General features: G+C 44.4%; 1 protein-coding gene across 2 annotated transcripts in view; it reads left to right on the top strand.

Annotated features, from left to right (window-relative positions):
- The window catches only part of MIDEAS (mitotic deacetylase associated SANT domain protein), a 73,739-nt gene that overhangs the window by 17,729 nt on the left and 30,403 nt on the right, over window positions 1-25,607 (top strand). The window contains exons 1-2 of one of the 2 annotated variants that reach the window (XM_028724265.2): window positions 447-1,652; window positions 23,125-24,884. In XM_028724265.2, the coding sequence (XP_028580098.2) occupies window positions 23,331-24,884 (1,554 nt within the window). In that variant the 5' untranslated portion in view covers window positions 447-1,652; window positions 23,125-23,330. Of the gene's footprint in view, window positions 1-446; window positions 1,653-23,124; window positions 24,885-25,607 lie in introns of those variants that run through there. The other variant, XM_028724274.2, reaches the window with a different exon arrangement.

Consider the following 25,607-nt stretch of genomic DNA (forward strand, 5'->3'; position numbering starts at 1 on the left):
CTTCTTTCACATACATAAAGGAGCTGGAGCTGTTGCACAAGAACAAGCGATGAGTCACAGCAAAGCAACTCAGAGGCCTCTCGATACTCGAATCCAGCGATGTGTTTTACTCTGGGCTGCTCACCCTTCCTGCTTCCCACATTTTTGGTGACAATTCCCACCCCCACCTTCCCGTCTGCATTTTGTTTTTGGTTTGCATTTGTGCAAACGGCAGAAAATGTCGTGGCACTTCCTAGAGTAGCTGGTTCAAGTAGGGGCGCGCGTGACAGCCCAATCCTATACACCTTTTTAATCTGGATCGGGCGCAAGCCATTTCGTGGGATTTTATTCCCATGCAATAACGTCGGGGGGGGGGAATCCTGCGCAGATTTACTTGGGCTTAAACACCCCCGTGAACGAAGTGGCACGTGCTTGCCTAGGATCGGCCTGCAACCCCTTCAGGATGCAGCCGGGAAATTTGCACTTCTAATCATATTGGTGGCCCTCCTAGACCATTTTCGCCCCCCGCGCCCCGTCCCATTTCCTGCGCCCAAATGTGAGTTTCCAGCGCTTTAATTGGGGCTTTTGTTTTGATGTGTCTCCCCCCCCATGCAAAAATCACGCACAAGCCTGATTTACGGGCTTAGCCTATAAAAGCAAGGAGAGAGCAAAAGTAAACGTCCCTCCAAACGGGAAAAAGTCAGCACTATTCCTGGCAAAACAGCGTTTCCAGTAACGTGATCAGACTCTTTCCCCCTGACCTTGTAGCTGCATCGAGATGCTAGCAATGCGTGCCAGAGCAACTGGATCTTCCTGGCAACCGAACCTTTTGGACGGACGGGCCCACTCTCTCCGACTCATAGCCACAGACGGGCATGCACGCACGCACGAAAGTGTTGAGTTACATGGGGTGGTTATTATATTATACATTAAAAAACAACAACTTTATTTGCCTTATATGGCCACAGGAAATGGGCGTGGCTTAGGCCTGCTGCCGGGTGGGGGAGCCTGAGCAGGAGCCAGTTGTGCTGATGAAGTGGAAGAGCTGGTTTTACTTCTGTTGCAGCAGGGCATATGTGTTTTGCAGGAGGTGGCTGCTCCTAATTTCCTTTCCTGAGAGTTGTGCAATCTCTTGGTTCTCAGAAGGAGGCGGGGAGACGGGTGGGTGGGAAGCCAGCGCTCTCTGCTGTGGCTGCTGCTGCTGCTGCAGTTGCTGCCTCCTTCGTAGCTAAGGAGCTTCTCTTCCCCCCTCCTCCTCCTTCTCCTCCCTCCCCACCGCTCTGCTCCCCAAGCTGTGATCTCAAATCCTGTGACTCAGAGACTTGCAATCCTGACACTGCAACGTGCGGTTGGCGGCGGAGAGGGCAGCAGCACCAACAGCAAACCGGGGCTCTCCACATCCCGGGCGCCAGCGAGCAAATACTGCAGGACTTTGTGCGCAGAGAGCGAGCAACCGAGCAGGCTGACAACTTGTGCACGGGATCTTTGCAAGGAAACTTCCTGCATTCTTTCCAAGGGAGCCTTGAGGGGGGGGGGTAGCGGGAAGGTCTGTTCCTCCTCTGTCGCTTGTTGCTTTTTGGATTTGGCACTTAAACCGTCAGCAGAGAAGCACTGGAGCGAAGAAGAGCGATGGGAACTCGCCTGGCTTTTATTTGGCGCTTGAGAACAAGGAGGTAAGTTTGAAAGCGAGAGGGGGGACGTCTGCACGGTCCGGAGCAGGGCCTCTGCTTTTCTTCCGCTTGTTCTTTGCAGCGCGGAGCTGGTGCTGGAAACCAAAAGAAGCCGCAGCGCGTGGGGAAGAAAGGGTGCTTGTGTGCTTGCAGCCGTGGAATATATATTTAGATTTGTTGCAATAGATATATTGCAAGGAGTGGATGGAAGAGTTAGAGTGGGGAGGGCGAATCGAGGGCTTTGGGGGGGAACTTTTTTGGGTTGCCTTTCCTGTTTTCTTTAAAGCCTGCCTGTCTGCCTCCTGCGAGCCCTGCGTTTTGCCTCACTCTTGTTTGTGCAGCTACGCAGTTCGGCGCTGCTCAGGGGCGGCCGCGGAAAGGAGGTTTCCTCCCTTCAGAACCGGGAAATGAGACGCAGGCTGAGTGCTCTCTCTCTCTCTCTCTCTCTCTCTCTCGTGTGTGTGTTTTGCAAAACGTTCCCTTTGTCAGATGGGAGCAGCTTCTAAACGGGAGTAAGAAGTGGAAAGAGGTGATTTGGATGGCCTTTGCTCGCTCTCCTGGTCATGAGATGGACGTTTTTCTGACCAAAGACGTCGCGCTTTCAAAACGACGCTGCCTCCATGCACTCCCCACCCTCCCGGTCGCCGCCGCATATAATTCACCCTAATCCTTTGCTCCTGATTAATGGGTAAATCCCGAAGTGGAATTTAAGCTATGCTTTGTGTCTGAGGGTGGAAGTCGTGCAAGATTGCCCTATCTGCTCTATCCCCCCTCCACTCCGATTTCCCTTCTCTTACCCCTGGTTACCACGGTATTTTAATGAGGAATTGCAATGCCAACTCCCCCCCCCCCTCTCCCCAAACACACACAAGCCAAAATCTTGGAACTCTCTCGTGCAGATTTTCCATTTTGTTAAGAGCAACGTGCACCGCCCCGCGCGTGCAGAGATGGGCCGCAAGTCTTTATTTACTAGTTTGGGGAGGGGGTGGCCTGCGAGTTTCAGAGCAGCAGCCGTTCATTCCCGTCCGGAAGCTTAAAAGTTGTGCTTGTGTAAGGTGGGTCCTGCATCTCATGCTTTTTGCAAGCATTGGGGTTGCAGAATGAGATACTCTTTTTTTAAATACACGGTGGTTTAGTTCCTAAATTCCCCACTTGTTTCAGCCCATATGGCTGGCAAACCTGTAGAATGTGCTCCCACGGGCAGCTAAGCCCCAGTGCGCTCATAAATTTTTAGAGAATGAGATAAGGGATGTGAAGGGAGTCAAGGTGGTGGTTTAAAGTCCAGGTGACTCCTGGGTCCCAGAACTGTGATCTCATCCTGCAATCCACCAGCTGCTGGAGCAAAAGTGGCAGCAATGTTGAAAGATATGTGTAATCACAGTCGTGGTGACTTGCCAGGGCGTATGGCCATAGTTCTGGCAGGTGACATCATCGAAGCTGTTCTAGTTCCTGTAGAAATCAATGAGAGAGCTTTGCTATTAACTAGAGGAGCATAATAGGTCCTTGTACTTGACAAGTGCTGCATCCTACATAAGAGGAGCCTGCTGGATTAGGCCAATTGCCTATTTAGTGCAGCATTCTGTTCTCATAGTGGCCAGCCAGGTAGGTGCCTGTGGGAAACCCCCAAGCAACTCTGCACATCTTCAGTTCTCAGCAACTGGTATTCAGAGGCATAATGCCTCTGACAGCGGAGGTGGGACATAGCTATCCTGGCTAGTAGTTCTTGATATGCACTGTGTGAACAAGCACTTCAAAATAATAAAATCTGTCCTGCATCTTCCAACATGCAGTTTAATCGGAAGCCCACAACTTCTAGTAGTTGTGTTTTGGCTCTGAGATGGGCAGCTTTCAGCAAAAGTATGTTTCTTGGGGACATTTGTGTAAAGGCTCATTTAGATGGTCTTACCTCAAGAGAATCTGCCTGTTTATACAGGAGAGGTATTGTCTTCTGATACGCAGAATTAAATGCACCCTTTCTTTTTTTTTTTAAGCTTTGGGTTTCATGCCTTTGCCCGGTGGTTGTATTGCCTGTTCCTGTGCAATGTCTCTCATGTGTGCAGATGTGTCTATAAAGTTTGCTTTTGCCTAGGGCTGGCTTCAGAATCACAGATAAGTTCATTGATTGCTTCCAGGCTGCTGTAAATAGCACAGTTTAGGCTGAAGCAATACAGGAACTACACATGGTTTGACTTCCTCTGTGATGGGCTAGCCCAAGTGATTTGGCCACACTCCATGCCAAAATTGCAGAGGATCCTTTGTAGACATGTTGCAGTGGAAATGTAAGGGTTTCTTGAGGGTAGAAATTTGGAAAAACACTACATTAAAGAAATAAGTCAACACCCCTTATTTTCCAGAAATAGGAACACTAGGAAGCCTGAAGAATAGCCTTCAAGTACATTAACTCTTGTCTAGGCTTAGGATATGTGCTCACTGTTCTTAAGAACTTTTATCACCTTGTTGGGACTGCCAGGGCAATGTAATCAAATGCAGAAATCTGTTTAAAAGACTACTAGTGGCTTTGCTAAAATCTTAAAAGTGTCTCCAAGCTTAGTATAAATTAATTCAACCTTTGCCAACATGGTGCTTCCAGACAGTTTAGACTACAATTCCCATTGGTCCCAGCCAGCACAGAGTAGTAGTCCGTAGCACCTGGAGGGGGCCAAGTTGATGAAGGCTGTGTTCAGTACAGTAGTCCTGGGCAGACTGAGGTGAACCATTTACTTCTTGCACACTTAGTAACTTGCTGAACCTTTTATATTGAACTTGTTGGGATTGAGAAAGAGGTCCTTTATCCCTCCATGGGTGTGATTGCAATGACTTTTTAGTCTGTTCCTTTGTCTTCAGAAATTATGCAAACTACGCTGGCTTGAGGCTTTGGGTTACTAAAGAATGAACTTGATGACAGGATGCCTTATTATGTGGATGATGGGAAGGGGCCTGAATGGCAGAAGGCATGCAACTATGTATGTACTGGTAGAGTGCTTTGGCACTAATTGTGGGAACCTTTCTATGGCACAGAAGTCTCCAGATGCTGAGACATTAGGGTAACTTTTGATGAAGGAGGATAGTGGGCTGTTAACACAAGTCTTGCATCTCTATAAATTTGGAGTCGGTGGAATTGATTTGGGTGCCACAACACTGTCTCTTCTTCCTGTACACTTCCAGGATCTATCTGAATGTGCTGTCCTGGGTTCTTTTTTTGGTGACCGTTGCTCTCTACATGTCTGCATGACTTTTAGGTCTGCCCCTGCAGTATTCTCTAACCTTGCTCTTGTATTTTGTTGTGGATTTAAATCAAAGTGTATGGTTTTTCTAATTTGCATTTCCTGCCCAAGAATGCATACTAATTGGTTTACTGTAACAATGAAAGCATATTGGTTTGCAACTTGGTAAAGAGTTTTATACTTCCAGTTTATACGAGCATCATCCGAAATGTCTGGTCATGCAACCCACATGCCTTTTAGCAGCTCAGCCGCTAAGCCTTTAATAGCCGCTAAACCGCTAATAGTGCTAATCCGCTAAGCCGCTAATGGGGTTGCTTCGCAAGACGAAAAAACCGCTAGACGGATTCTTTTCGTCTTGCGAGGCACCACTGTATTTTTCACCATTATTTTTAATTTTTTCCATAGAAAAGCAAACTGCAAATCTGTTTGATTAAAGGAGCATAAGCTGAATGATAAGATTCGAATTTAACATTTGTGTTGGCTTTGTTTAAAATGGAACCATAAAAAAATACTTATTATAACTGAAATGTAAAAACACATTAAAGTATTATTTAACAAGTGACTTTTAAAAATAAAATAATTATTTATTAACCTTGATTGTATTTGGATTCCCTGCAATAGATCTCATGAAGAGAGCTCTTAGTATGTAATCTCAAAATGGTCAGGAATGTGGTATGAATGTTCCTAGTTTCTCATCAGGGGAAAATCCATTCCGAGATAAGAATAATTTCTGTAGGCCACAATTGTTGGGCATTGGTGGAACTGTGAATCATGTGCAGAGGTGGGAGTGCTCACCTGTAGCACTGTGGCCTGGCTTGCTATGCAAGTCATCTCATAGTTGATGCAGTTATACACAGAAAGACTGTTGGCCTTGAGCACATAGGAGCTGTAATTGGTTCTGATAGTTAAAAATAACAAAGACTAGAATTTAACAAAAAACAAAAAAAACAACCTGCATTCGATAAAGGCTCTGAACAAGAATGCACTCATCGAGCTTTCAGTGTGGAAACTTAATTTTCAGATTTTTATGATGCTGGCAACTTTCAAAACCATTTACCCTATTCCTGGCCTAGCGGCCATGCAGATAAACATTGTAAAATTTGGTCACTTGCATGGGGCCAAGTAGAACGTTGAAGGACAGATCTATAACGTACAAATTACAAAACCTTTGTATTGTTCTGTCATTGCACAGCCTGTCAGAACAGGTAGTGAATGCCTAAAATAAAAGGGGGAAATTTATATAGGTAACTAGAAAGTAGGTGTTTACCCTCTCTTTGACCTTTATCAGTTAGGATTCATATGAGTGCTATTCTTAGATTATATAACATAGCCCTGCCACTACATCATTATATAACCATGGCTTTATCCTTCCAATGCACTTTATTCCTCTTATTTTATGAAGATGGGGATAATTTTGTTTTGTCTTAAACCCTTTTGGGTTGCAAAAGTGAAGTACTTAACATTTGGATGTAGTGCTTTTGCAGCTGACTCCTAATGCAACATTTTTCAGAGGGGTAGCTGTGTAAGTTTATTGCCTCAATAATAACAAGAAAGTCTTGGGCACCTTAAAGACGAATACATTTATTATGACAGTGCTGGGGAAGCTCTAGCGTGTGGGCCTAATAAGGTACATTAGAACATTTGACCCTTGAGGTTGTCTCAGCCTTGTCATGCCCACCTGTCGTACACCTGATGCCATTATGTTGGTCAGGGGTTGCACTGAAGGGGGGTTTACAATTGTTGCTGATCAATGGTGCTTTTGGTACAGTGTTCAGCAAGACCCCACACTGACACTTTGCAGAGGAGAACTAATACAGAGTGTGGCAGGTACATTATAGCTTAAGCATATGTAAAATAATGTTCTGCTACCATTCACAAAAGGAACGCGGGTGGTGCTGTGGTCTAAACCACTGAGCCTCTTGAGCTTGCCGATCAGAAGGTCAGCAGTTCGAATCCCCGCGACGGGGTGAGCTCCCATTGCTTGGTCCCAGCTCCTGCCAACCTAGCAGTTCCAAAGCATGCCAAAAAGTGCAAGTAGATAAATAGGTACTGCTCCGGCAGGAAGGTAAATGGCGTTTCCGTGCGCTGCTCTGGTTTTGGTGTTCTGTTGCACCAGAAGTGGCTTAGTCATGCTGGCCACATGACCCGGGAAAACTGTCTGCGGACAAACACCGGCTCCCTCGGCCTGTAAAGCGAGATGAGCGCTGCAACCCCAGAGTCCTCTGCAACTGGACTTAACTGTCAGGGGTCCTTTACCTTTTACCATTCACAAAACCTTATACTGTATTAAAATTTTGGCATTTCATTTCCCTCTGACCCTACTCTTCACATTTTTACACCCCTAATATACCTGCCAATTTAGAGCGATGCTAAATGCTTCTGATGAAGTGGATTCCAGTCCATGGAAGTTGAACACTATAAATTTATTAGTCTTTAAGGTGCCTCAAGACTTCATTTTTAATAAAGCATATTATAGTTACAATCCAGCTGAACCACTTTTAGGTCCTGCTTTTTTCTCTGAGATCTGTGTATGTCCTTTTCCATTGAAAATGGTGGAAATCAAAACTGCTTAGTTTGGGTGGATGATACCTTCTGTATTAATTTATCTCTCCTGGTTTGTATGAGGTGGCCAGTTCTTAGGAACTGCACTCTGCTAAATCTGTGGCTATTAAGTGCTTGGATGAAAGTGAACTGACTTGGAGTTGAATCCAAAGAAGCTGCGGTAATAGGAGAAGCAGCTGGAAGATGTTAACAGCCAAGCTTTCGGCTCCTTTATTTGTTGGAGATGTGTAACTTTGGGGTACTGTTGATTGCCTTGTGACAGCTGTGGCCAGAAGCATTTCCCCCCACCTTGATATGGCAGATAACAGTGTCATTTTGCTCCATTTACAGTGTCGTTTTGACTACTGACTACTAGAGTGAAATCCATATAGGGCTTTCCTATCCTTGGAAAAGTTTCCAAAATGCCAGTGTGTGCAGAATGTGACTAGTTGGACTCTGGATTACCAAGGAAATACTGTATTTATTAGATGTAATACATAGTATCTGGTATACATATACTTTATGTCTGGGTTTTTACCAAGGTATTCAGTCTACAAGGTGTTTTAGGGTTTGAAATATATCCACTTGTGAGACTTTCTCCTCTGTGCATCTTGATGAGAGTTTAAGTTATTGGTAATAATAGTCCCCCAGTAGGCAATCACTCCTGGATTCAAGTGAGATGCTATAGGTTTGTTTTGATTTGGTCAAGAGCAAGGCTGAAAACATACTTCTCTGGATAAGACAACAACAACAACAACCCAGAAAACTGGCACAGGAACCTTGGCTGCAGTTGTAGCTGTCACTTCCTGAAGTGTTGAAACACCCTCTTCCTCATCTTCTGCCTACCTCCAGCTTGCAACACAGAACTTGTGGAGCAGAGTTATAGCGCTGGAAATGTGTAAGCTTTTGTCATCATGTTGAGTTATAAGGGGCAGAAGCGGAGCTTGCAGAACCTCTGCGTTTGAAAATATGGCTTGACAATGAGATGTAGGATGGCAGTGAGCCATTGGAAGAATTCAGCCATTTCTTTGCCTTTCTTTGGTGCAAGTAATGGTGTGAACTGTGTCTTCTCTGAGGAAGTCAAATCTCTGCAATAAGCTCCAAGCTTCTCATTACCAAGCCTCCTTTCAGTTTCAGGTCCCCTGTGAATTTAAATCAGTAGCCATGTATTTAAAAAAAATAAATAGTTTTGGATTTTGTGGCTGATGTATCTAGAGAGGCATATATGTCTATAAGAGGGTCTGACTGAATCAACCCTAAACTGCTTCTTTAATTTAATTAAAGTGACCAGATACATTTATCTTATATCATTTTTCTTATTCAGAATATTAATAACATGAAAAATATTGGCTGGGTTAAAATTCAGATGATGGCAGTCCTGACTTGTGTCTTTCTGATTTTATTCACCACAACTCCTGGTTTCAGTGGAGGAGACAGAAACGTAAGAATTTGTCTGATACTGAACCAGAGCAGTGGTTCATCTGGCCCAGTATTGTCTGTGTGGACAGGCAATAACTAGAGTTAGAAGGAAACTTTTTGTCAGGTGCCAGGGATTGAACCTGGGACCTTATGCATGCAAAGCATGTGCAAATGAGCAAAGTTGCTGATCAACCCTACACCAAACCCCAGATTCGGATCTCTGCACCCCCTTTTCACCTCCTGTTACGGCTTTGTTACCACTTTGAGGGGCCTTGTGTCAGTAGCGATTCTGCATAGGCTTCACACTCTGACCCACCGTACAGTGTAAAAGCTTTAAAGCTGCCTTGCTTCTCACTCTTGGCCTAGATACTGATTTGTACTGAAGTGGAAAGTCCAAGAGGGAGCAAAGATTACCCTTGCTGTGCAAATACTCTCCTGCATTCCTGCAAAGGCTGCCTCTCCCTCCAAACCACCGCCATGCAGAAACAAAGCAATTTTAAGCTTGGGAATTGTCTCTAGTTTCCATAGTTTAGCTTGTTTATGCCAGTTTATTTTGTTCTTGGTGCAAGCAGCAACAGCATTGTCTTGGCTCTGGGAATACAAGAACGAGGAGAACTTCTGGCCAACTCCATGTTTAGTTGTTCCAACTCCAGGGCCGGCTGCAGTTCCTGCATGGCTGACGTAAACACGGCTTTCTGTTGGTAGCAACTACCTTCTTGGCAGTTCCAAAGAGAAGAGCCAGAAATAGCCTAGTTAACAGCTCCGTTAATCGTTAGCAACTAACTTGTTTCCAAAAGGAACGAATGTGTACTTTTGTGTCATGATTTTATAGATTACCTTCTCTGGGTCCTGCTGGACCATGCACCAGCCAGCTCAAATTACTAGTATTTCTCACAACAGTAAGCAATACTTAAGCTAAAGTGAGCCCTATCTCATTTGTCAGAGCGATTTCTAAACCATCAAGTAGTTAGACAAAACAAATGCAACAAATTGAGTTCTGCTGAAATAAAATCTGCGGTGCTGCTTCCCCTTCCTGTAGGAGGCCTCATCTCCAGCCTACCTGCCCTACTCCAGGTGTGTGCAGTTTCCCTTTTCCATTGTATTCTGCATGCCGCTTTCTTTGCTACACACCCTAACAAACTCTCTTTGCAGCTGCTGGTTTGAGAAGTTTCACCACCTTCCTGTTCATGCAACATAAACAGAGTTTGATTTGGTTATTAAGTAGGGATTAATGGTGAGATTTATCAGGATTGATTTTTTTATTATTATGGCCATTCCCAAAATATCTTTCCAAACTCCAAAACAGCACCTAGACATTGTAATGAGTACTCCCTCCCCCTCTCTGCAGTGACACCTTAAACACACACACACACACACACACACACACACACACACACACTCCAGTGTTGTTTTTCTTGCAGGGATTACTGCCAAGTGCAGGGTCTTCTATTGTCTAGTGTTGGAGAACACTGTCCATTAGCAATTCTTCCAGTAGAAACAAATAAGAGCCACAGGCCAAATTTGCAATAAACAACCAACAGTTGCACTAAGGTTTGCAAGCAGTTATTACAAGGAAGTGGGGAAGCAGGAGACCAAAGTTTGCACCGACATGTCACTTTAAAAGCACAGGGCCCTTCTGTGAAAGTACTTGGCTGAGAGCCACCCTCTGAGTCACATATGTTGCTCCTTTGACCCTCTGATACCACTGTAATATGTCTCTTAACATGCCAGTTGCTGGAGCATATTAAAGCAGTTGAAAGGAATGGCAGCGGTGCTGTTGAAGTGAAGAATAAATAAAGGCAAAGCCCATACGTTTTGTGTTAAGAGACCAGAAGAGTAGATGATACTGCGGGTGGAGCGCTTACACTCTTCTTTCTAAAGCTGTGACATTTGCTGAAACAACTAAAGAGCAATCTGGTTTTGTAACACTGGGGTAAACAAGTCTTGTGGCAGCATAGTTCGATCCAAGTTTGTCATACTTGTAAAAGTCGGTGTGGTTTAGTGACAAGACCGTTTGGGGGCTTTTGATATGGGGAAATCCCACTCAATGCACCCAGGGTGACTGAGACAAGGAAAACGAGTGGCTCACGAGTTCATTCTGTCCTCGCTGAAAGGGAAATCGGAGGGAGAATGTGTGAAAACTAAGGCCTACCTAGGCCCAGAAGCCAGAGCACAAGTAGATTAGTTCAGTTAGCAGTGATTACCTGAAGGTTTAGGCATAGCTGTCAACGTTTTCCTTTTTTTAAAGGTAATTCCCTTATTCCGAATAGGATTCTTTGCAAGAAAAGGGAAAAGTTGACAGCTATGGGTTTAGGTGGTGCACCAGTTCTGTAATAGGCTTGCCAGCCTTCACAAATTCTAAATCCAAATATTTGGCATTTTTTTTTCTAAAAGCAAGCATTAATTGCTGTGCAAAGCCACTGAATATTTGACCTCAGCTTCTCTGTCCACAAACTGGGCAGCCTATGCACGCTTCCACAAGTGGCACAAGCCATCAGGGTTTGTGTCACTTCTGAATAAGGACAGGAGTGCCTGTAGGTCTAGCTGTCGTGCAGCATAGCCTTCGCCAGCCTGGGGCCCTCCAGATGTTTTGGATTACTATCTCCCAAACATCTGGAAGGCCCCGGGTGGGTGAAGGCTCATGTAGCCTGTACTGATGCCTATCTCCACAGCCCTGTGCTGCTTCCTTCACACAGTGCATGGCAGGAAAAACCAGATCAGGGCTTGGAGGGGCTGCAGATTGCTCTAGTCCCTTACAATGGGGGTGGCTTCTGACCCACTTTCCTACGTGCTCAGTGGGTGCATTTTTTCCTCAGTTCCCTTTGCATCTTAAGACTTTCTAAATGCTTTACTGCTTATGGGAAGATAGAGGGACACTGCTGGTATGGTGGAACTGCTTAACACTCTCTCTTTAGAAACCATTTTCTTTCCTCCTTCGTGATTAAATATTATTTCTTCTTTCCCCTCTCTCTCTTTCCTGTTTGGTTCCCCTACCCCCTTTCTGCAGAAATGCTGGATTTTTTTCTTTGGGGGGCTCTTGCCACACAGAAGGCAGTTTTTATTCCTCACTCAAACCACCAGTGTGTAGGAGGGCTGTTCTGCTGTCATTTCCCACTTCAGGGAGCAGTGGGTGGTGAGTGGGAGGGAAAAGGCTGGTTTGCAAGGCAGCCTGCAGGAATGTTAATTGTGCCTGCTATTCACAAAGCTTGAATTGGGTGATTTTCATTAATTGGGTTGATGTGACCATGTGGCTGGAGGCTGGCTTTAGAGACAAGAGGGGCATGCACTGATTTTGGCCAAGTTATAATTAATTAATCCATACATGCGTGAGCACTGCTTACCTTAACTGGCTTGCCTGGCTCTCAGCAGTATCTGTCGCTATCGATGGCAGCTTCATGGTGTGCATGAACCTCAACAAGACAAGGATGGCAACCTCCTTGCGTCTGACCTTTCCTAAGGCCATTTTGTTAACGCCACGTACCAAATCTAGATCACACCGATGCTGCAAAATTAGTTATGTTTGAGACAAGAAGGAAGCTAGAAGGTAAAATATGCAGCATATTCAGACGTAGGTGAACTTGACTTTTTAAATTTCCCCTACAATTTGGCTTAGAAGTTCAGGTAGATGCCTTTTACATGGTGCTACCCGTAGAAATGCTTCCATAGTTAAATGGGAGCTTGTGGGGTACTCCATAAGAATCTTTTATTGGTTTCTGTCGCAGTTCTTCAGATATTTTAGATCAGGCCACAATATTTTTCTTAAACTGTCTTTTTCTTGTGGTACCTTGGATGAGTAGTTCAGATTAGGGTGCTTCATTTCTTTAGCACCTATTGATCTTGGTTGGTCAGGCAGATAATAGAATGATCTAGGCAAAAAATAAATAGCCAAGACAAGGGATCCATTTTTCTTCTTTATTTTTCTAGGCTCGGGTGGTACCTTAGGGTACATAGAACAACTGACTCCACATAACAAGCTCCCACATTGTGCATTAAATAAGGATACTTTAAGAAAGATATACAGTATCATAGGGTTGCCATATTTCAAAAAGTGAAAATCCAGACACAAAAGTTACTGAGCTTTTTTTTTTTGCAAAATCTCACAAAACAATTGTAAAGCTATTTTTAAGGAAATTCAGCAAAATCTGAATAGTGTTTCCTGGCTGTGTCCAGGAAATTCCGGACCTATGACAACCCTACAGTATGGGAAATGTTAGTGCATATAAATGTGAGATAATTATCTATAAAGAGGTGTACAAAACTGTGTGTGTTTGTTATTTGTTCCGTTTATTTCATTTTCTTATATTTTATAGCCCACCTTTCTGACGTCATGGAACCCAAGACTATACACATGTGCTTTTCAAGGGGTCACCCATCCAGACACTGATCAGGCCCTGAACTGCTTAGCTTCAGGAAGGTGGTAGCCTCATGTGCCTTCAGATTATATGCAGATCCCAGACTCAGGAAAGTGCTTTTTTTGTTCTGCCTCTCTCATAATTCTGGAACCAGGGGCCATCCAATAAAGCTAAATGGTGGAAGGTTCAGGACTGAGAAAAAGAAATACTAGTTCATCACAATGCATAGTTAAAACTGTGGAATGCTACATAATGTAGTGATGACCATCAACTTAGATGGCTTTAAAAGAGAATTAGCTTTATCTCCCCGCCACCAAATAAATGTGTCTATCCATGGCTTCTGGGCATGATGGCTTTGTTTTACCTCCAGGATCAGAGGTGCCATACCTTTGAATACCACTTTCTGTGGAATAGCAATGGAGGCAGGTTGTTGATCTGTTGTCTTGCCTGTAGATCTTCCATAGGCTTCTGGTTGGTCCAGGGTGCTGGGCTAGATTGGATTTTGGTCTGATCCAGCAAGACTGCACCTAAATTCTTAACTATTAGTAACTGGGGGGGGGGGGTTCTTCCAACTTTTAAACCTGCTAGTACATGAATCTGCATTGTCCTTTAGCAGGCCATTATTGAACCATCTGTATACTGTTTGGCAGCAGTTTTTCAGAGTCCCTGAGGCAGAGATCTTGCTTATTCTTGATTTCTGAAATCGTTTGAACTAGACATGCCAGGATTGTCATAGAATTGTAGAGTTGTAGAGTTTTAAAGGACCACAAGGGTCATCTAGTCCAACCACCTGCAATGCAGGAATGTTTTGCCCAATGTGGCGCTTGAAACCATGACCCTGAAATTAAGAGTCTCATGCTATACTGACTGAGAACCAGGGTACGACTGTACTCGCCTGACAAACTATGGCCCCTATCCAGCAATATACTGGTGAGATACAACAAGAAGCCAGGTTTTTGGTCTTAATGTGCTTTACTATGAATGTTCTGCCCTATTATTATTTATTATTTATTATTATTTTGCTCCTCCCCTGGTACAGCTGGGATAAACCAACCATTTTGTCCAAACTGGGGTTTGTAGTTTGTTGCTCTGTAGCAAGCCATAATCTGCAAGCCAACGATGAGACATGGTTCAAGACTGACAAGTGATTGTAACTTGCACACGTAACAGGAAGTCCAGCTTAATTGCAGCTTTCTGGTTTGTTTATCCAGCTCTTCCCGGGGAAGCAACAAAGCAGGGGTCATTGGGGAGCATGCTTCTCATTCACAATAAGTCTGGCTTACTGTTGATGTGTGAACGTGGCACTGTGTGCTGCTGGCATTGCTGTTTGAACATTGAATTTAAAACAACATACTGAAGCTAAAGCAGATCTTAGAATAGTTTTTAAGGCCCAGAAAAGTTGGTGGAAGTGATCTGGAAATAGCCAGCTGCCTAAGCAGGTGTAGGAAAAGGGATTGGATGTAAAGGCACTAGCTTCTTGAAGAGGAAACAGATAAAAGAGAGTGTCTCTAAAACTGGAAGTCAAGAGAGTGGAATCTCTTGGGAGAAGACAATCTCCTGGGAAGAATCCATTCATTGAATGGCTGACAGAGCACTTTGCTCAGGTTAAAGCTGTACAGGTATTTTAACCAAATCCTGATGTAGATTATCTAACAAACAAAAACAAAACGGAACTTGAAGGAACTACCACAGTCTTTTGGGGACGGGGAGAGCTGAAAACAGAGACAGTCTCCTGTGATCTTGCCTAGAGAGTTTTATTCAGTGTCAAAGTGTTGAGATAGATGGAGCAGCAATGCATGATACCTGCAGCACATTCCTGTCTGCGTCTACCCAGAATTAAGCCACGTTGAGTGTAAAGGATCTTGCTCCAGATAAGTGGGTACAGGATTGCAGCCTTACTCTAGCACACTGCTTTTGATAGAGTGTTCTTAAAGGAAGAGGCCCTATTCCTTAGCAAAGAACCCGGTTTAAGGGCTGCAGTGCTGTTCAGTTTCCTGTGAGTTAGCTCAGTTGAACACTGTGGAAATATGCATAGAATTGCACTGCAAAGGTCTGCATAACTATGTGCCTGCTTGTGATTCCTGATATAAGTGAGATAGCAGATGCCGTTGAGTAGAAGGCAGAACTCGTGCACGAGGCTCTCAACAGATGGGTAGGCAAATGGGAGTTTAATGTTACTAGATGTGAGGTCATGAACTTGGCATTTGAAGTAGAACAGATATGCCGGCTAAATAGAAAGTGATCTTTGAAAGGAAGAGGAATAGTTAATTTTTCAGAACAATCTTTTAAAGATCTTTAAAGAAGTATTGTACAAGGCAATTAATGTGAAGGGAATGCTGTTGAAATTGTCAACTTCTCACACAGATTCTGATGAAAATTAGGAAATCAGGCAGGCTAGGTTTCAGATGCCAGGTTAAAGTGGCTTTATTTCAGGAGGCCTATACATCGTAAATGTTTTGTTCTTGTATATTTTAATAAATGTTTGAAGTTTTGTATATAATAATAATAATTAAATATAATAATAATAATAATAATAATAATAATAATAATAATAATAATAATATAGCAGCAAGCCACAGGTAAATAAGCTACTCAGGCAGAGGTATAAGCTGAAGACTGGAAATGAAGGTGTCTGGTGGACTTTTTGCAGAGACTATTTCACAACATAGGGGCCACTTCTGAAAAGACTCCACTTTGTGTTTTGGTAGATAGGGCATGTAGCAGTGCCTGTCCAGGTGACCTGAGGGAACAAATAAACTTGTGTGAGAGAAGCTCCTTCAGGTCACAGCAGTTGTGTCAGGTGAGGAGCACTTTGTTCTCGCCATGTGGTTCATGATCACAGTTGCAGAAACTGGCTAGCTTGTGTACAGGACTACAGTTTTTCTTGTGACTAAGCCCATTGAACTCTGTAGGAAAGCAATTCATCTTCATTTATCTCAATAAATCCTTAACAGCAACCCATTGAGGCAGATCAGGATTTTCCCGATATGACAGATTAAGGTTGGGTGGCAGTGGCTTGCCTAATTCCACCCAGTGCATATCTGATGAGAGGTGAACCAGGAACTTCCTGATTTACAGCTCATTCTTTTATTTAATATGTTGTAATCCTGCCCTTCTTCCAAGGAGCTAAGGATGGTGTATTTATTTTTATCTGTTTAAAATATTTCTAGGCTGTCTTTCTGGGCAATGCCTGTCTGAGGCGGTTTGCAAAAATTAAAAAATGTCTACAATGCAACAACCATCAAACCATCAAATTCCTTCTGAGAACAGTCCATAAAATATTCAGCCAGCCAATTAAAGCACTATCCACAGCAATGAGATACCGCAGTCCAGGCCATTAAACATCAGTCAGGAATAAGGCAATCGGAAGAGTGTACAGCAAATTTAAGAGGTATGTTAGGAAGATGATTGTATAGGGTGATCCGGTGAGCTTCGTGGATTATTTGAAGCCAGATCTATCCTGTCTGATCCAGCCTTTGCATCCACTTGGCTGTCTGTGGCTATGTTACAGTAGCTCATTGAACTTCTAAAAATGTTTAGAGATGGTCGTCACATTATTTTTTTTAAGTTCCTGTTTTAATTTTACTGTATTTTCTAAAAAGATGTTGCATCAGGAACCCTTTGGTTTGTGCTTTTGAAGCTCTTATACTAGGTTTTTGGTTTTTGGGGGGTTTTTTTGTCACTCAGGGAACTACCTTGGGGAGATACCACAATTTCCTTGGCCTAAAATGAGGCAGATATTATTTTCTACCATTTTTTTTAAAATAATGTGGGCAAGAAGTAATTTTTTTCTTTGTAGATTAGTTATAAAAGTTTGTTTCCAAAGAGCTGATTTTGATTTACTTCTGAAGGACTTGTGCAACCTCAGGAGGATTTTTTGCTTTGAACATCTGTTGCTCCGGTGCCATAGTGCAAAGTGTTTTTTTTTTTTTAAAAAAAACCCCTCCATTTTTGAAAAGGCTGAAAACATGGCAGCACAAATTAAAATTATCATTATTTTTTGTATGAACCAGAATGAAGGCATCAAGTTGGACTGGAAATTTGGAACACACTTACAAAAGTATTATTTTTAATGTGCAAATATGAGGACACAGTTGATGAGATATCGGATTTCTGTAGATTGGTGGAACCTATTTTACAACTGGGGAAACAATAATTTCTTTTAGGCCATCACAGTTTGCAAAGACATGAATGAGTCACAGTGAGCCCTGGTCTCCCACGCTGCCCACTTTCTTTCTCCTCTTTTGCAAGGGGGTGATCAAAAGCTTACAGTTGTGTTTAACCACAGTTTGTTGTGTTGCTATGATTGGCTTCAAACAAGCCAACTTCAGACTAGAGTTACTGAAGCTGGCTTGTTTAAACTAACCATGGAAAAGATTAACCACAGTTCCATGTCTGGAAGGAATAGCAATATGTACTTCATCAAAAGTGGTATCTTCCAAATTATTCCTTGACAATGTGGGAGGAGGAGCAAGCGAATAGGAAGGAGTGGGTGAGCCCAAGGCTCATTGCCGCTCATTCATGTCATACTAAACTGGTTTAGTGCGACGTTCAAGTGCGGTCATTGAGCACAGAGCATGGATTGAACTTTGATCCAAAGTAAAACACTCCTCTGACCCACATGAACTCTCATTAGTCCTTTATGTCCAAAGGAAGCAATCACATTAACATGAGTTGCTACCTCTTGAGATGAATAAATTGTCCTCCATCCATATTGCTCAACCTATTTATTTGAGGAACAAAATGAATGCTATCATTCTGGCCACTTGGAGGGAAGAAAGGATTCCACCCCTCCCAGAATATATTTTCCCAACCAATTTCCTTAATGTTTTCTTATATGACCCAAACTGTTGTTCTGGCTTGCGTATGAGTGTAATTGTGTGTACATAAACGAACCTTCGCCTCTGGTATCCCCACTCCACTCACAAATCTTGCAAACAATTTTTTTTATACGAAGCTTACAGTACCTCGGGGAGAGAGTGAGCATTTCAGTAATGTATGATATCACTGGCTGACCTAAGATTGCTTACTCTTTCGACAGCATGATGACTCTTCTGTTAAATACTTAAAAAAATAATGATAACTTGGTCTAATGATGGCAGTGATGTCATCAGGAGTTGCCCAGACTTCAAAGAGGATAACCGAGTCCTTAGTAGAGGCTAAATGAAAATGGAAGACTGATTTCTAGGAGACTTGGCTAAGCTTTAATGCTGGATGATTGACCACAAAGTTTCTGGTTTGGCCAAAGCTGTAATTCTTAGAAACTGAATTCTGTCATCATAAAAAAACAAAACTGTCTCCTGAGGACAGGAGAGGAGAACATGAAGCACCAAAACATATTCCATTGCTTGCCCTAGGGGGCGGGGGGAGTAATTTCAGGTCAGTGCAAGGAGGATGGATTTTGTATTGAAATGTTCAAGTGAGGGAATTAATGGAGTGCAGAGTCTGAGGTCAATATGCTTGGTGGAGGAAACAGAAGATGAGTTTGCAGATGACTAATGATTATGCCTAATTTTTCTATGATACTGCGGGGTTGGTTTGCCACTCTTCTGAGAAATCAAACTCCTGCTTTGTTTTGCAACCAGTTATTGCCAGCATGTTGCTTTCTGCTCCAGCGTCACATGCAGCCTTGTTTACTGCTTTTAGCAACGCCACAAGAAGCAAGAAGTGAAAGGGGCATGTACGGAAGGATAGAACCTTTTGCAGGCCTCTTACATGAGTCCCAGTGGCATTTGTTTTAAGTCCTGTAGAAGAAGAATTGTTGTCTTGTGGTTCTTTCTCCTGCTAGGGTTTCATAAACACAAGTAGGTTGTGTATCAGTTGCATTTTTAAAAGCAGAATTTTTTCCATCTCTCGGGGTCCCGTTTCTCTCCCGGAGATATTTTTGTGCTGTCTGGAGGGGAGTGGAAAAATGAGCTGAGAGCATTTTATACTTGTTGAAGGAACGCCCTGGCTCTGTAATGCTGGATTGCAGGATTCCACTGCTGGCAGCCGGTGTGGAGAGGGAGGGAGGGAGGGAGAACAGTAAGCGTGAATGGATGAGGAAATGAGTCAGTAAAATGCAGGCCCATGATCCACATGCAAGGAAGCAAAGTCGGCCTAGACGGTAAAAGTTGCAGAACAGCCCCCCCCCCCCCGCCAGTGCTTGCCACATCCTCCCTCCCCCTTCTTTTTAACAACCCTATTTGCATGCTACTTTCCCTTCTTCACATCTCTACCTTTTAAGCTGTCTTACGTTTTTGACAAGGCTCTGCCAACAGGAGTTTAAGACAGAAATGCACATTATTTTTCAAATATGTAAAAGTAAATTAATTGTGCAGAGAGGCGCTGGTGGAGTTGAATGCAGGCCTGTGAATAGACACTAAGCAGATAGACACTTTTGAGGAGCAAGACTCTCCCCACCAGGCAGGGAAGTCGGGTTGAAGGGCTAATGGTTCTTACTCTTCACTGATGCACACAAATGGCTACGTGTGTGTGGCTAGGTGAACTCCTGAAAATATATATGGACAAATAACTTCTGCTGACGTATTTGCAAGTGCAGATGAATAGAAGTCAGCCAACAGTCCACATTGGGGATCTGCTGACCAGATAAAACAAATTGCAGTACGATAAACTTATGCCACATAATAAATGCCAGATACTGACATTGCAGTTGTGTGCCAGATACTGACATTTGCATTGTTTCCCAGTAGTTTCTGCGTCTCTCCGAATCCTCAGGATGTATTATTGGAGGAGCTGATGTCAGCTATGAGTTCTGTATTGAGATCGTGTTAGGTGTAGAATTCTGAATCATCACTATGTTCTCAGGTGGTTTCCTAGCTAATGTTGATTTCAGCTTTTCCAAATGCATTATCTAGTCTCCTCTCTGCGCAACCAGTTATTTTATTTGCCTTCAGATAGGGATACTTTTTATATGTTACTTCACTTGTACTGCAGAAAAGGGAAGGGTGATATTTCCGTTTCCTCATGTGGCCCTGCAGGTGTTGGAAATAGTGTTAAAATCCAGGTTGTTAATTGGTGACAAGGGTTGGCTTTAATCTTAATTAATCTTAATGTGCGTGCAAGATGTTTGGCTAAGTGTCAGTTATTGCTATGAGAGTGGAGACAATTCATAAGGCGGGAAATAGCTGATTGACTAATAAAGGTAAAGGTAAAGGTACCCCTGCCCATACGGGCCAGTCTTGACAGACTCTAGGGTTGTGCGCCCATCTCACTCAAGAGGCCGGGGGCCAGCGCTGTCCGGAGACACTTCCGGGTCACGTGGCCAGCGTGACAAGCTGCATCTGGCGAGCCGTTTACCTTCCCGCTAGTAACTAATACCTCTGCTTTATTATCAGTCTTTGGAAGTCAAACCCACCTGGCACCAGAATGTATTGCTATCCCACAGAAAAGAATTTTTCTATCCCTATCTTCTCTTTTCTTTATGAAGCAAGCTGCTTGTTTATGTTATCTAGCAATGGTATTTAGTATTCTTGTGTCTTAGCTGGTAAGCTTCCTGGTATGATTCATCACGCTCTTTTTAATTGCCTTGACTTTGTAACATCACAATCCATCAGAGAGCTTCTTTTTTTTACTTTTAAAATTGTGAATATTGTTTCATTATATCTTTGCCCAATTTTACAACAGTTTTTGTATGCTGCAGTTGCCACTTGAGTTTTTCAGTGGTTTGAGGGTACGGCAAACTGTGTCTGTGACAAAACTCTGTTTGGCATTTCTGGTTGTGATATTTTGGGGAGCAAATAAAGGGACTGATCCTTTTTTCTGTCTGCACTTAGGTACTTTCCTTCACCTTCCTCCTATTTACTGTATATTGCTCGATGCTGAAAGAAAATATAGCAAGCTTTTAAGCAGCTCCTCGAAGAATGGGAAGCAGTTAAACTGGGAAATTCCTGTGCAGAAATGACAGCATCAAATTTCTATGAAAGCCCCTTTGAAAAAAGTGAGCAGATGTGGCCTTGCCTTCAAGAAATCTCTGTTCCCAAGTGCAGTTTGACAGTCCCTGCAGAAGCTTCTGGCTGCATCATCTTCTGCTCTCAGAGACATAGTTCATAGCAGTGGATCATTCACTGGATATCTGTCAGCTGGATATCTATCAGCCCTTGTGTGTAAAGCATACTGGGTTGGATTCAGAATCCCTGCGAGTTGAGCCCCCCTTGTGGGGAGGCATCTGCTGGAAGGAAAGGGAGGAGGCGATCTTTGCAGATTCCTGCAGCTCTTCCCCCCACTCCCACCCTGTGCCATATGAAAAGTTGCTGCAGCCGCTTGGGTGACCCTCCAGAGCAGTTGGTGGGGCAATGGGCATGCAGGAGGAAGGAGAATATGGTGGGAATTGCCTCCTTCCTCATCCTCTTTTCTATCTCAGTCCCTTCTACAGATCAAAGCAGTCCTTCCATTTGCTGAAGGGACACTCTGGAACCAACCTGTTAGTGCCTTCCTTTATGTTCAGGGGATTCTGCTGCTGCTGCTTTAGCATCGCAGATTGTGAGACTAGAGCAACCTTCCTTGCAAACTCATTTGCCTGACAATGCTCAAGGCGGTCTGTTTTGGAACAGAAGAACTGCCAGTGGGAGCACAGTAGCGTTTGTTGCAGGAGGGAGGAGCAGAACACTCCATCACATCCTGAAGTAGGATCTTAATTGGGAGCTAGGAGATTTTGGTGCAAAAAAACCCCACATCTGTGCAGGCTCTGAAAAAGGCTCCTTGGTAACCTCCTGATATTTATCGTACTGTGCGTTTATATGGTGTTTCTGTGTGGTGAGTTATTTATACTTAACCTTGGTCTCTACCCAAGATATTCTTTAGATCAATTATTACTTTTTCTTTTTAAAAGCATCCATTGTTAGGCTCGCCTCTGGTTCTCTGGTCATACCAGACCTAGACATGCCTTGGCAAACTGAACCATGCTATTTAAGTACGGGTCAAGAAAGGTTCACTGCTAGTAGTAGCCAGCAAATGAAGTTGGGCTATCTGTGTAATGCGACAATGCACTCTACTGAGTCACTGGAGGAGAGAACATTCTGCTTGCAGCAGAGGCACGGAATGCATCTAGTGCTTCTTTCTACAAAGCAAACATTTGTCTCTAGTTTCAAACAGGGTAATTTCATTTGGGGAGGGTTGATGGTGCCTGGCTTACAGTATATGGGAACAGGCTTAAGATACGCTATGGAACACTTATTCGGTACGTTGATTTGTCAGACTTCTAAACAATTTTTTAAAAAAAATGATGCTCCTCCACCTTAGGCGAGTGGAAGGACTGCAGAGTGTTGATACCATGAACTGTAGACTCCTTATCCATGAGGTCAAATCAGCTGGTCTACAAAAGAATTGCAGAACAGCCAGATATATCTGCACGTAGCTTTGCACACTATTTTTATTTTTTCCAACAATGGGGATTGAGGCCAGGGTTAGAGGCAAGCAAGGCCCCAGCCCAGGGACCGCAGTTTTAATAATACAGCACAATTTGCTTTTATTATGGCCATTTATAATCTGCCCTTCACCCAAATGTCCTGGGGGAAAACACATATACATTTAAACCAAGAATTAATAATCTAAAACTAAGCAAACTACAACATACACAAGTTAATTTGCAATGAAAACTAAAGGCAGGAGCAGCAAAACCAGGCACTCTCAATTCCCCTCTGGTCTCACTGGAGCTTCTGCAATGGAGTGCTCCAAGTCTGAGGTTGGCAGTCCCACATCCTTGGGCCAGAGGGGCATTGTCTCCTGTCTTGTGGAAGCACTTCTAGATCTGGTCCTGCCTTCTTGTCCGCTTTGGATTTGGAGTCCCCTTGAAGAAGGGGAATGTGGCTCCAAGTCCCTGACGGGGATAGATCGACTGGCTGAGTTTCTGAAAGCTTCACGCAACAGTGTTGAGATAACTGGTTATCCTGACCTGAGTTGCAGGTGTTTAATTTTTCGCTTATTTCTTTTCTTTTCCAGGCGCTGAAGCTAAGCGGACGCCGAATAGAAAGAGGGCTGAAACTTGCCCCTTACCTCTCTGCACGGACTAGACTTGAAGAGAGGAGAATTTCTTTTTTGCTGTCTTTATACTTACCCTCTCCTTTGTGCACAAGCGCTAGCAATGGGTTGGCCGTTAATCTGAGATATCTTGTCTCTTCCTTATCCTCGGGAGGAGAGACTGAACCATGAGTCTGCAGGCCCATCCAAAGTCTTCAAGCAAGAGGACTGGGAAGCGGATTGCCTTTTTCAATGAGGAAGAAGTTCAGCAGCAGCAACAGCAGCAGCAGCAGCAGCAACAACAGCAGCAGCAGCAGCAGCAACAGCTGCTGCTTAAAGAAGGGCAATACTTCAACCACGGGGGCAATGTGCCTTCTTCCCAGGGCATGGAGCTTTCCAAGCCAGGTGTATACGGGGGCGTCCACGGCAATGCTGCTCTGCTGAACTCTCTTTATCAGGATAGAGGCGATGCGAGGATGATCCCCCAGCAGCTGGCTGCTGCCAAGTGGCAGAACTCTCTGGTGGGGAACCGGCTACCAGAGCGCAGCGATGCCAGCTGGCATCCTCAACCTGGAGGCTGGAATCACGGGATGGTGTATGGGGGTGCCCAGAAAGGGGGGCACCCCAATGCCAACATCCCAGGTTTCTTCAGCCACCAAGACCCCCTGAAGAGGAACCGGGAGAAAGGTGTGGTGGTGTCTCACCTGGACTTGTATGGAGATGCCGTGCAACAGATGATGTCTCATAAAGCCCAGTTAGAACAGCAAGCCCTGGTCAGGCAGCAAGCCCAGATTAATTCTTTTCAGCAAATGCAGAAGCAGCAGCAGCAACAACAACAACAGCAGCAACAACAGCAGCAGCAGCAGAATCAGACCCTCCCATTGCAACCTTTCCAGCTTGCCTTTGGCCACCAGGGCCAGAAGCAGGGTCTCCCCGAACTGTTGCATGTCTTTCAGCAAGCCCCCCCTACTTCCAGCCCAGCCTTTACCGCCCAGCAGAAGCAACAAGCTCTTCCACAGTTGCAGCTGTTTGAAAACTTTTATCCGCAGCAGCAGCAGCAGCACCATCAGCAACAGCAGCAGCAGCAGGCGGCTGTGCAAGGCTTTGGCATGCAGCAACCTGCCTCTGTCACGCAGCCTCATGGGGCAGGGCCACCCCAGCCTCCTCAGCATCATATGGTTTCCCATCAATTCCACCCGGTTACCGAGCGGAACCAGGAGCTGCTGAAGGCGCTGACGGAGCCAAATCCACAGACTGTCCTTCCCCAGGCCCAGATCCCTCTCCCAAGGAGATCACGGAGGCTTTCCAAGGAAGGTGTCCTGCCAGCGTCTTCCGCGGAGGAAGCTTTGGCCTCCAAGCCAGCTGAGGAGTATTCTGGCGGTGTGTTGCCCCATCACTGGCAACCGCAGCAGCACCCAGAAGTCCAGTTTCGACACCAGCCCGAAGCGTTCAGTCACAACAAGGAGATCTATTTGCAACCTGGCAGAGCGGAGCTGGAGCATGGGGAGATGCCAGCTGGCGCCCAGCCCGAAGCGGAGAAAGCGGGCGTGTATGAGAACGCCAGGCAGGCAGAAGAGCCGGTGGGTGCCACGGAGGGCCTGGGCCAGAGAGCCAACGACTTTGGTGGGGTCAGAGGCGGCGTCATCCAGAGCACGCGGAGGAGACGGCGTGTTTCTCAGGAAGCCAATTTGCTAACCCTGGCTCAGAAGGCTGTGGAATTGGCTTCTCTTCAGAATCTCAAAGTAAGTGGCATTTCCTGACTCGCACCGTGACTATTGCCTCACCTCACGGGGTGCAACACCTTAAAAATGTTAGCAGACACCACTATTCCCCTGTGATTCTTACCCTGTCCGTTGCATTTTGCTCTGAAGATGTTGGGTGGTACTCAACAATGTTTTACCTGGAGTAAATCCATTGAAATCAATGAACATGACTTAAGTTAGGACAATTAATTTCAGTACATCTGCTCTGAGTGAAATGTAGCTGAATACTGCCTGTTAACGTCTCTAATGCCCTGGAACCAAGTTTATCAATTGTTAACATCAAAGCCAAGTACAAGGCTTTCTGCACTTAACTGCACCATTTGGAAAACAAACACAAAGCACCTTCTCTCTCTCTCTCTCTCTCTCTCTCTCTCTCTGTGTGTGTGTGTGTGTGTGTGCGCGCACGTGTGTGTGTTTGTTTGTGTCTCTGCATGTGCTATGCTTTTCACCTTATTTTGGGTCCCCTCTTCCTCTCTAGCAAACCTCTCCCACAACTGAATAAAGAGAGAGCAAATGCTAGCTCCCTCTCCCAGTAGCCAGGCTAGCTTTGCCACTCCCTTCTGTGGAATGGGATAAGGCTGTAAAATGAAGAGAAGGAACTGCTGTGTGACAGAACACTTATCTCTCTCTTTCCCCTCCTCCTGCCACAGTAATTAAGGAAGTCTCCAGCATAAACACTTGGGAGTTTTCAGCAAAACTTTT

The sequence above is a fragment of the Podarcis muralis genome, chromosome 1 (assembly GCF_964188315.1).
Source record: "Podarcis muralis chromosome 1, rPodMur119.hap1.1, whole genome shotgun sequence".
NCBI classification, from domain to species: domain Eukaryota; kingdom Metazoa; phylum Chordata; class Lepidosauria; order Squamata; family Lacertidae; genus Podarcis; species Podarcis muralis.